Below are 12,886 nucleotides of genomic sequence, written 5' to 3' on the forward strand. Positions count from 1 at the left end.
TAAAAAAAACATGGGCGTGGCTAAAATTATCATTCCCGGTCAAAACAGTGTTCAGTGGGTGGGGTGGGGGGGGAGAGGTTTACAAAATTGCAAGCGTGGATGTTTCTAGCTAATCCTTATTCAGTATGTGTTATGTGCTTGTTATGGAAGGTTTCGTCGTTTGCTTTTAATTTATATGCTTATAAATTGAATAAATTTATCACTTTATAAATTGATATGCTTACAAAAGTGATAAATCCACCGTTCTGCAGTGTAAAACAAACTTTTTCGAGTGTCTTAACGGAAGAAAGTGACTTTATTGTGGACAAGTTCTTTCTAACCGTACAAAAATATGGCTACGAATAACAAGGGAAATGTGAAAAGATCAAATAAGGTGATGACATTAGCGAATAAAATTGAGTTATTAGATAAAATTTCTAATGGTGAAAGTGTCTCCTCAGTGGCAAAATATTATAAAATCAATTAGTCAATGGTACGATCAATCAAGAAATTGGAAGAAAAAATCCGCCGTAGTGTCCGTGAAAACGCGCTAATTGCTTCAAAAATTTGCTCTGTAACTCGTGATGTTAAATTAGAAAAAATGGAAATGCTTTAAATCTGTGGATAGAAGACCGAACTCAAAATAAAATTCCGTTAAGTTCACTCATCATTGGTGAAAAGGCAAAACTCCTTTATCAACATTTTAACGAAACTGGTGATAGCACTGGTGGGATAAGTTTTTTAGCTAGCAAAGACACTGGTTTGAAAGATTTGTTTGAAATTTCTAATAAATATTACATTTAATATTAAATTGTTTCTTATTTTCATTTCGATGCCATATGCTTGCATTTCACTATGTACTGTCTATGTACATAGTCATATTGTGAAAGTACATATAATACATACATAGACAAAATTTTAGACAAGTTTTTCTTATATATTTCATACTTTGGAACGGAACCCCTTTATTACTATGGGAGCCATAACTCAATATTCGCATTTTCGGTATTCGCTGCATTTCTCAGGAAATGTAATCTACGCGAATAGCAGGGGTTTACTGTATTATACTAAGAGAGGAACCAAAGGAGGTAAGAAAACTATAAACCATAATTATGAGAGCATCTTTGTATTCAAAAAGGTCTTTATGGACTGGAGATGTACAAATGTATCCCCAATTCACAAGTTGGGATCAAAAGGTGACATGAATAATTACAGACCTGTTAGCTTAACTTCCGTTACAGAGAAAATAATGGAGTTTAAAGAAGTTATGCAGGACTACCTAAACAGAAATGCAATTATACTGCAGTTACAGAATGCATTTGTTAAGGGGAGATCTTGTCTGATCAATATGACTGGATACTACAGCATAGTAACAAAGGAACTGGATGCAAAAAATATTGACATTATATACTTCAATAACTTCAGTAAAGTTTCTGATACTGTTACATATAACAGACTGCTGTATAAATTTCAGCAGTCTGACATTAAAGGAAAGTTACTGCAATGAATAAAGGGTTGGGCTGAGCGGGAAAAGACAGAGTGGTTATTACTGGACATTGCTCTTTGTAGAATTCCCCTACGGTTAAATGCTGGACCAATTGTTATTTTCTATATTTATTAATAATATTGATGAAGGTATATCAGTCTTAATGTCTAAGTCAGCAGATAATACAAAGGTTGGCAGGGTGGTTAATGACAATTAAAGTTATCAAGATAAGCTACTGCAACAAGATCTATAAAAATTAGGCAGATGGGCTGAGAAATGGCAGTTGAAGTTTAACATTAACAAATGAAAGGTAATACACATAGCAGTAATCCCAGATTAACATACCAACTGTGTGGTATATTACACTCAGGACAGTGGAAAATGAAAAAGACAAGGGGATAATTATGTAGTCAGATATGAAGTTCTCTGAGCAATGCAGACAGGCTGCCAGGACAGCTCATGGGGTTTTATCAATAATATACATGAATTTTTCTAGCAGGAATAAGGAGGTGAGTAGCCTGAGTACAAGGCAAAGGGTAGGCCACAACTTGACTACTGCATACAGGTCTGGAGCCCTCATTTTTGGAAGAATGATGTTGTCTCTTGCAATGCACGCATAGAGAGAGGAATGAGATTCGCAAATGGGAACAAAAGTGTGATCTTACCAAGAATGGCTTCATTTCTTCAAATTGCAGCATCTGGAGACTAGGCACCTGCAAGGTGATCTGAATGAGATGTTTAATGCTTTGAATGGATTGAACAAGCTCAGTGCTTAATTGAATTTATGCCCCTTCACATGTGTAGTCTTCCTCTTGCTCAGACTACACACATGAAGGGGCATAAATTCAAATCAAGGAAGAATGGTTGGAGGACAGATGTGCAGAAGTTTGTTTTCAGCCAGTGGGTTGTTGACTGTAGGAACAAACTTCCATTTGTTGTTGTGAGTAGTTTGAATAAATTCAAAGAAGAACTAGATAAATTATTGGAGCTAATGAACAGTTATAGTGGGAAGGATTTCCTCCCCCCCCCCTTTTGGCTTATTCTTTATAAGCTTACTTTCTTGTTATTTGCCACTCTAATACTAATTACTATTAGTATTTTGTTTGTTATTTGGTTTTTAGGAGCAACTAAGGCCATATTGCTCCGAGAATATGCGGTGGTCATTTCCTGACCTTTCCGTATCCTCCGTATTTGGTGGTGACGGGCTCGAACCCCGGTCTAATCAAGAAGCATGTGTTACACACTGCTGCTCCTTCCCACCTGGCTACGGAGGCGCCTACTATTAGCAGTACTCATAGTAATTAGCATTAGTAGTGGCAAGTAGTAATATTAATAATGATTCATTTTAATGCACTAAACACTGACTCACACAAAATAAAACAAAGCTTTAATAAAAAATAAATCTGTACAATAAAATCTAAACTGAGGTTAGAATAAAATAAAATACAATAAAATAAAAAGTGTAGTTAGAAGTACTAGCATTAGCATTAGTAGAGGCATATGATGCAAGAAAGCAAGCTTATTCAGCATCAGCCAAAAAAAAAAGAAAAAAAAAAGAAAAAACAACCACTACTCCCATTTCACCCCTCAATTCATTCGAAATACCTGTCCAGCTGAGCCTTAAATTTGTTTAGGCTATCAACTTCAACAACAAGCGATGGAAGTCTATTCCACAAACCAACTGCCCGCTGGCTAAAGGCGAATTTCCGCACATCTATCCGACATCCGTCCTTCCTCAATTTGAATTTATGCCCTCTCAGGTGATTATTCTGAGCAAGAGGAAGAATTCCATCGGCATTGAGCATGCTCAAGCCATTCAAAGCCTTGTACACCTCTATCAGATCACCTCGGCGATGCCTAGTCTCCAGGCTCTGTAATTTGCAAAACTTAAGCCTTTCTTCGTAAGAGCAACCCTTTGTTCCATTCACTAATCTTGTTGCCCTTCTCTGTACTCGTTCCAGCAGCTCTACATCCTTCTTGAAATGAGGCCTCCAGACCTGTATACAGTACTCAAGGTGTGGCCTGACCAATGCCTTATACAAGGGAATAATCACATCCCTGTCCCTGCTAGAAAAATTCCTGTATATCATTGACAAGATACCATGAGCTACTCTTGCAGCTCGTCTGCACTGCTCAGAGAACTTCATATCTGCCTGCACAATTACCCCCAGGTCCTTTTCATTCTCTACCACTGTCAGCGTAGTACCACAGAGTTGATACGTTGATCTGGGGTTACTGTTTCCCATATGTAGTACTTTACATTTGTCAATGTTAAACTTCATTTGCCACCTCTCAGCCCATTTGCTCAACCTTTCCAGATCCTGTTGCAGCAGCATAGTATCAGTAGTGTCCTTAACAACCCTGCCAACCTTTGTATCGTCTGCAAACTTGGACATTAAGCCTGATACACCATCATCAATATCATTTATAAATACAGAAAACAACAATGGACCCAACACTGAACCCTGAGGAACTCCACTAATAACATTAGTCCACGTTGAGCAGTGTCCATTGATTACCACTCTCTGTCTTCTGCCACTCAACCATCCCTTTATCCATAGCAGCAGTTTGCCTCGAATGCCACACTTCTCCAATTTGTGCAGCAGTCTTCCATGCGCAACAGTATCAAAAGCCTTTCTAAGATCCAAATATATATATCAAAGTTATTCCCTGCATCCAGTTCTTTTGTGACTACATCATAGTATCCAATCAAATTGGTCAGACAAGACCTGCCCTTAACAAACCCATGCTGTGTCTGAGCTATAACTGAATTCTTGTCCAGATGATCCTGCAGTGCTTCTTTAACCAGTGCCTCCATTAATTTTCCTGGAACCGAAGTTAAACTAACAGGTCTATAATTACTTGTGTCAGCCTTTGATCCTCCTTTGTGAATTGGGGTTACATTTGCACATCTCCAGTCCATGGGTACCTCCCCTGAGTCCAAAGAAGCTCTCATAATTATGGCTAGGGGTTTGCTTACTTCCTTTGCTGCCTCCTTTAATATAACTGGATAGATCCCATCCACCCCGGGTGCCTTTTTTATGTTTATCCTCAACAATTTCTCCTCCACTTTCCCCTCAGTTATTAGAAAATCATCTAGCTCACTGCCAATGTTTACTTCACCTACGACATTCCCCTTCCTGAATAACTCCTCATGTGTGAATGTAGATGCAAAATACTCGTTTAGATTGTTAGCCACCTGAGCTGGATCCTCAACTGTTGAACCATCAACATCCAGTGGACCAATCTGATTCATCCCTTTCCTTCTTGAGTTTAAATAGGTAAAGAACTCTTTTCTGTTTTTCTTTGCATCCTTTGCCAAGGATTTCTCATAATCTGCCTTTGCCTGCCTAATCTCCTTTGTGACTTGGTTACAGACCAACTTATATCTATCATAGGCTTCCACGTCACCCATTAATTTGTATGTATCCCATGCATTTTTCTTCTCTGCCATATGTCTCATTAGTTCATCTGACAACCATTTAGGCCTGAACCTTGAACAATATTTCTTGGTTGGTATGTAAAGCCTGGTAGCTTCCAAGATTAGTTCCTTGAATGCTTCCCATTTTGAATTTGCTGTTGGTAACATCATCAGTTGGTCCCACTGTATAGAATTTAAATACTGTCTCAGACCAGCATAGTCTCCTTTACGAAAGCAAAAACCCTTCCCTTTACCTCTGATGGTAGTTACCTCCTTGAGTAAATCCCACTTCAGCACACTGTGATCACTGCCACCCAGTGGTTCATTTATCTGCAGATTCCTAATGCATGAAGAATCACTACTGATAATCAGATCAAGAGTATTACTGCCTCTAGTTGCCTCCCGAACATGCTGGTGTAGAAAACAATCATCCAATAAATCCACAAAAGCCTTGCTAGTGTGTGAGTGACCAACCCACAAATTCCAGTCAATATCTGGGAAATTAAAATCCCCCATTATAAGACTCTCTGATTTACTGGCCCACTCTATTTCCCTGTACAGTATCTTATTATACTCATCAGAGTCATTAGGCCTATAGCACACTCCTACTCTCAATTTTGATTTACCTATGCTTATGTCACACCAAACTGACTCAACACTGCACTGTCCAGCGATGTCAACTGGCTTCACTTCCTTGGATTTTATGTGTTTTTTAACTAATAGCATAACCCCTCCTCCCTTCCTATCCTGTCTATCCTTTCTGTAGACGTTGTACTCCCCAAATTCCAGTTCTGCATTCCTTATATCTGTGTGACACCACGTCTCTGATATCCCAACAATATCTGCCTTTGATGTTTTGAGTAATACCTCAAATTCATCAAATTTATTTACTAAACTCCTAGCATTAGTGTACACGCAAGTATACATGCACCTGTTTCTATTCTTAGCTACCCTAACACAACCCATGTGTTTTCTTGTACCGCAATGACTTCCAGCAGTCTCTGAAATATCCTGCATCTTGTTTTTCAGTAAAAAGATTAAAATCACTAAAACCACTATACAACAATAGCTTTCAGCAGCAGCTGCCTTCATCAGCTAAAATGGTTACGGGTTATCCAAACAATATATATATATATATATATATATATATATATACCTCCCAGCAAGTCCACGATGCCCCCCCTCACAGCACATGATCAGTATTAACTTCCCATACATTAGAACAGGAAGTGGCTCGGGTGCAAATCAGTCTAACCTGTTTGTCCCTCCCTAAGATAAGAGACTCAAAGAATGGATGAATACGGCAACCCTTATCCCTGTTAATACTGTAGCATCCGGATGAGCATATCCAGCCACTTCCGGATCCAGAAACTACGGGTTCTATCAACAACCACTGCTCCTTTGGCTGAAATACCATGCCCAGTCTCCCAAGCATGTTCGGCTATGGCTGAACCTCCATAATTGGCTATCTTGATGGCTCTATCATGTTCACTCAGGCAATCACGTAATCTACGCTTTGTTTCTCCCACATAGCACTCCCCACACTCAGGGCATTCAACCTCGAATATGACCCCTCTGTTATCACCGGTGTCAATGGGATCTTTAACTGTGGACACCGTGTGAAGTCTCCAGCCAGGAAGTTGTACACAGCGCATCTGATACGAATGTAGCATACGTGCAATGGGTTCAGAGATACCCAGATAATAGGGAACTTTAATTTAAATTATTAAATTAAATTTAATAGATTAAGAGAAGACGCTGTGAGGGGGAGTGGTATGTCTAATTGGGGTGAGTTTATTCATAATTTAAGCAGTAAGGTGTTAACAGATGAACAAAAAGAAGTACTCAATTTAGAACCAAGTTTAGTCTAATCCTCTCATAGGCCTCCCATTGTGGATATAGAGAGGGCAGTAGCCAATCTGCCTGAGATGATAGCTAATGAAGTCCGGGTTCTGCATGTTAGGCCACACGCATATGGCTACTTCCAATTTAACAGCAGTGCAAAGAAAGACATTAGGTGAATTGAGGAGTGATGATAATATTGTGGTACTACCTCTTTTTTTTTTTTTTTTTTTTTTATGTAAACCCCAAACACGAGAGGTATTAGAACCTATAATACTTAGAGGAGGTTCAGAAGATGAAAGAAGATATTTGTTGACATTCGACTTGAACTGGAATTTTCAGGAAATACGTATGAAGGAAGGTTGTTCCAGAAAACAGTAGTTGAATGAATAAAGGAGGAAGATGAAAAGTTGGTTCTGTGAGTTTGAAGTTGGACAGTAAATGGATGGTGGCGGCACGTGTTTGGACTGTTTTGAAAGAGAGAGTGGGAATTATAGAAGCCAATTCAGAAGAACAGTGCCCATGGAAGTATCTGTAGAAGAGGCATGCAGCAGAAACAGTACGACTATGAGACAGCAAGTAGAGAGATGAATGTTAGAGATGAATCATTAATTAACCTAACTGCCCTCTTCTGAATGGAATCAAGAAGCCTGAGAGAGGTTTTTGGGGCACCACCCCAGATGTGGGAACAATATTCCATGGCAGGGTGGATTTGCGATTTATACAAAGTGAGTAGCTGTTTGGAAGAAAATTAACGCCGAGAGTGAAAGAGAAAACCAAGTTTTTTAGATGCAGAGGAAGCAATATTTCTAATGTGCTTGTACCAAGAGAGATTAGAAGTCAGAGTAATCTCCAAAAAAGATATATCATTTTGCCTAGAAATCAGAGTGTCACTAAAGATAAGCATAGGAGCAGAAGAATCCTTTTTGCGAGATATAAGACAAGACTGAGTTTTAGAAGGATTGAAATCAACTAAGTTGCCTTTATCCCGCTGGAGAATTACCTGAAGATCGGCATTTAAGGAATTGGTAGCAGATTTTCGAGAAGTTGAAGCTGATCGAGCAGGGCAAGGTTTCTCAAAATGGAAAGTAGAATGCAATGTGCTAACCTCGGCAAAACTGTGGATAGGGTTTCCAGTCAATGGAAGAAGGTCATTAATATACAAGAGGAAAAGAGTGGGGGAAAGAACTGAACCTTGGGGGGGGGACATGCATTGGTGGAGAAGTTAGAAGACAGAGCCATCTACCATCACCCTCAGTGAGTGATCAGAGAGAAAACTGGATAACCAATTACTAAAAACAGTTGGCAAACCATAAGATGGAAGCTTGTTTAGAAGACCTTTATGCCAAACACGATCGAAAGCCTTTGTGATGTCAAGAGAACTACTTGTGTTTCACCAAACCTTTCCATTGAATTAGTCCATAAATGGGTAACATAAGCCAGAATATCACCAGTGGATTGACACTGACGGAATCCATAATGGCGATCGTTGATCAGACGGAAGGTTTCTAGGTAGTTTAAGAGTTGGCGGTTAATTTATTTCTCCATTACTTTAGAAAAAGTAGAAGTAATTGCAATGGGATGATAATTGGATGGGAGGGATTTGTCACCCTTTTTAGGAACTGGCTGGATATGAGAAAATTTCCAAGCAGAAGGAAAAACACCTTTGGAATAAGAAAGTGAAAAAAAGGCGGCAAAGAACAGGAGTAAGTTCAGGAGCACAGGTTTTGAGAACAAGTGGAGAAATACCATCGGGACCTGGAGCTTTCTTAGCATCAAGATTCTTCAAAATCCTTCTGAGATTCTTTTGACAGAAGACCACAGGAGGCATTGAATGGAGCGTGTTGGGAATGGTGGGAGGTGTTTTACCAAGATCATTAATACATGGACCCGCAGATAAGGGTAGATCTACAGTAGGTTTGAACAAAGAGGATTACCAGGAAAAGGCTCTTAATTTGCTCAACGATAGGACTACCTATAAAATTGTTTGAAAGAACCGCTTAGGGGAGCTAGAATGCCAAGTCAATAAATTGGTTCATGGTTGGCAGAAAGTGGGCAAAATATCCTAGGAGGTAGCATGGAAGTTGCATGCATCGGGCTGTCATTTACCCAGGTTTTATGTGCTACCGAAAGTCCATAAGGTGGGGTTGCCTTTAAGGCCTATTGTGTCATTTGTAGGCAGTCCAATTCATGCTCTGTCCAGGTTTTTGGCGGAGCTTATATCCCCCACAGTGGGACATTCGGACTTTACCATTAAGAATAGTAGTGATTTCATACAGTTTGTCCAAACTTAGGAAATAGAAGAAGGGGAAATTATGGTATCCTTTGATGTTATTTCTTTGTTTACTTGTATATGCATTGAACATGTTTTGGATTGTGTGCAGGTAGCTTTGGGAAGAGATGACTGGAAGATAGGACAGCCTTGAGCTTTGAAGATTTATGTAAAGGAATCAGTCTATGTTTGTCTAGTACCACTATGTTGTTTAGAAACATGTATCAGCAGGTCCACCCATTAGTGAGGTTATAACAAACTTTACTATGGAAGAGTTTGAAGGTAGAACGTTGATGAGTACTCTTCCACCCCAGGTACGGTTGTGGAAGAGAATGTCGATGACACGTAAAAGGTGATACGGAGGGGTCAGGATAATGAAGTGCACAGTTGGTTGAATGACAGTTCTATCTATATTCAGTTTACCTCAGACGTGGAGGTGGCAGGGGCCCTTCCTTTCCTTGATGTATGTGTACAGAGAAGGCCAGCGCTTGAGAACTAAGGTTTATAGAAAACCTATGTGTCGCGGCCAGTACACACATTTTAAATCAGATCAGGCCGGTGGCCATAAGAAGAGTGTGGTTAAGGCATTGGTGGGAATGGTGAGGTCACATCGTTTCTCCTCCAAGGAGAGAGATGACAAGGTTAGACAGGTTACGGCTGACCTCAAGGTATGTGGCTACCCCCAGAGTGTCATTGATGGTTGTCTAAAGGATATGAGTAGGAGTCAGAAATGTTTTTACACCTAGGGCTACTGCATACATTCCCTATTATCCGGGTATCACTGAACCCATTGCATGTATGCTATGTTCGTATCAGATATGCTGTACAACTTCCTGGCCGGAGACTTCGCACTGTGGTGTCCATGGTTAAAGATCCCATTGACACCGGTGATAACAGCGGGGTCGTATACGAGGTTGAGTGCCCTGAATGTTGGGAGTGTTATGTGGGAGAAACAAAGCGTAGATTACACGATCGCCTGGGTGAACATGATAGAGCCATCAAGATAGCTGATTATTGAGGTTCAGCCATAGTTGAACATGCTTGGGAGACTGGGCATAGTATTTCAGCCAAAGGAGTGGTGGTTGTTGATAAAGCCCGTGGTTTCTGGAACCAGAAGTGGCTGGACAGCTTGTGAATATGCTCGTCCAGACACTACAGTATTAACAGGGATAAGGGCTGTCGTATTCATCCATTCTTTGAGTTTTTTTTTTATCTTAGGGAGGGACGAACGGTTTGTACCCGAGCCACTTCCGGTTCCAATATTGGTACGGGAAGTTAATACTGATCATGTGCTGTGAGGGGGCATCGTGGACCTGCTGGGAGGTATATATATATATTGTTTGGTCATAATCATTTCAGTTGATGAAGGCAGCTGCTGCTGCCGAAAGCTATTGTGGTATAGTGGTTTTAGTCTTTTTAGCACTTTTAACTACAATTTTATTTTATTTTATTCTAACCTCAGTTTAGATTTTATTGTATAGATTTATTTTATATTTTATATTAAACTTCATTTTATTTTGTTTGAGTCAGTGTTTAGTGCATTAAAATGAATCATCGAGTCCCTGACTCTGGAGGCCTTTTTAATGAATAGTAATACTAATAATGATAATTAATAGTAATACTAATATTGCAGTTTTGTAGTTTTCAATTAAACCTTACTCTTCATATGAAGAGGAAGATTTAATTGAAGGTATTGAAGGCAGGGCATGAATAGCTTCAACACAAACCACAAAACTTTTTCCCTTACTAAACCCAGGCATTATTACAACACTGGAGGAAATGTGTTGAATGTAATGGGGACTACACTGAAGATTGCACAGTTTCTTTGCTGCTTGTGAAATACAACTTTTAACTTTTGCAGTTTTCATTTGAATGACCTCTGTATAAAAGACAAAAAATTGATGAAAAACAAAAAATTGAGGTACTCCAACGTTAGTTGTGAAGTTCAAAAACTACTTCAATATGCCAGAATAGAGTATAGTTTTGAACCCTGCACAGGGATATATATATTTTTTCGGTATTACTAACACCCACTAGCATAAAGATGCAAGCAGAGAATCTGACTGCTACAGAATGACAACATTTTGCCAAATTTCAGCGCCAGTTTAACTTGAATATCAGCTCCATCTACATTTTCAACTTCCAGGTGGCAGTTTTGGCTTTATCTTCAGAAGCGCATCCATGGTAGCAATCTAATGATCCTTCTCTCTTCAATATCAGTAGCTGTCAAAATCTGTTTGCATGTTATGACATATACCAATGATTTACAGTGATTAAAATGAATGCCTCCTTATTAATCATAAGAATTAATATTTTATATAATGAAAGGTAATATTCATTATATATTTATAAACAAAGTGCAATTATATACTTAATATACATTTTCCGGAGCTTAAAAAGCAAAATATAAATACCAGATTGGTGACAAAACCTTGTTTCTAAAGCTGGTGATGGATTGGAAAACATAGGTGGTGGAGGAATAGGCCCAATTTCATTGACAGAGATAGGAGGCTCAGGAAGAGAAGACAAAAACATCATCTCTCCATCAGCAGAAGATATCTCTTCAAGGTCAGGCAGATTTAGCACTGAGATATCTGGTATCACAGATGAAGCTGGAGAGCAAAATAACACTCTATATACTTGGTATAGTTAATGAACATTAAATTCCAAACAATTTAAACATTGATATCATAATATGAAAATTTTTTGGAAGATAAGAATAAAGAGTAAGAAACAATAAAAACATTAAGTATAAAATACAACTTCATTTGATCTAATGATGTTTTATCAAGCAGCATGTTTTTCGCATAATATTATTAAATAAAATATAAATGATTTTAACTGACTGAGAATACATGCTACTTTTGTAAAATAAGCTGTTATTCTGAAAATAAAGCAACTGATCAAACTTTTAATATCACAAAAAAAATAAATAAAAAAAATTAATGTAAATTCAAAACCACAAAGAAATTTTAGACACTGAACATTCACAGTGGTGCAAAGCACTAAACTTTCTGCTACATGAACAAGAACGTATTAAACTACTTGTGGAATATGGTAGTTCTTGATCCTTCTTAATTATAAAAAATAAATATATAACAAAAATTTAAATTTAAATTAAGTAAAGCAACAAAAAAAAAAGTTTTGTCACCACTGGTTGCCCTGATTAAAAGCATTACTATTGCTACAGAAACCTGTTATTTAACATAGTAGAGAGTTTCCATTCAAGGTCAAGGTTTATTCATTAGTTACTTTGCAACACATTCACATTACAATTCTATTCCTCATGAACAAACTGTGGGATTCAAAAAGGCACTGCCTATGTAAGCAGAGAGAGAGAGAGAGAGAGAGAGAGAGAGAGAGAGAGAGAGAGAGAGAGAGAGAGAAGATCTTGAACACAGTTTCTCCTGAAAAGCAGGAAGTGTTTTGCATTATCTTATTCTTAATGTTAACTAATTAAGAAATTCTAAATGGAAGAATATTCATTTCCATTTTTTAAATATTAAACCATAAACAGAAATGATCAAATACAGAGGCTGTCCCAAACTCTGCTCTACATTAAGAACAATAATGGGTGTAGTAAACAGGACAATTTAAAATTCACTGGCACCTCTAGGCTCTGGTAATCAAGTCACTATCCAAACTAGAGAAACCTGTCTTCACCAGAATTTCTCCAGAGACAACCAAACAGGATAAACATTTTTCAAGCAATTTATGGTGAGGCTGTCAGCAATCAAGCTAAATTCACAATTTCCTGAGGTTTACTCCACCTTTTTAATTTCACACGATGCAAGTCATTTATCTTTAAATAACCCAAATAATTTAATTCTTATCACACTGCTTCCTTAAAAAAAATCACAAGACCCTGCCAAATAACAAAGCCATT

The 12,886-nt window shown here is 38.3% G+C and overlaps 1 protein-coding gene across 4 annotated transcripts in view; it reads right to left on the minus strand.

The window, feature by feature from the left end:
* Positions 1–12,886, minus strand: part of LOC150081042 (phosphatase and actin regulator 2-like) — a 286,501-nt gene that overhangs the window by 124,481 nt on the left and 149,134 nt on the right. For all 4 annotated transcript variants that reach the window (XM_090381992.1, XM_090381995.1, XM_090381994.1 and 1 more), the window contains exon 5: positions 11,415–11,612. In XM_090381992.1, the coding sequence (XP_090238118.1) occupies positions 11,415–11,612 (198 nt within the window). The remainder of the gene's footprint in view (positions 1–11,414; positions 11,613–12,886) is intronic.

Source organism: Mastigoproctus giganteus, chromosome 9 (genome assembly GCF_048544385.1).
Source record: "Mastigoproctus giganteus isolate SK-2022 chromosome 9, ASM4854438v1, whole genome shotgun sequence".
Lineage (NCBI taxonomy): Eukaryota > Metazoa > Arthropoda > Arachnida > Uropygi > Thelyphonidae > Mastigoproctus > Mastigoproctus giganteus.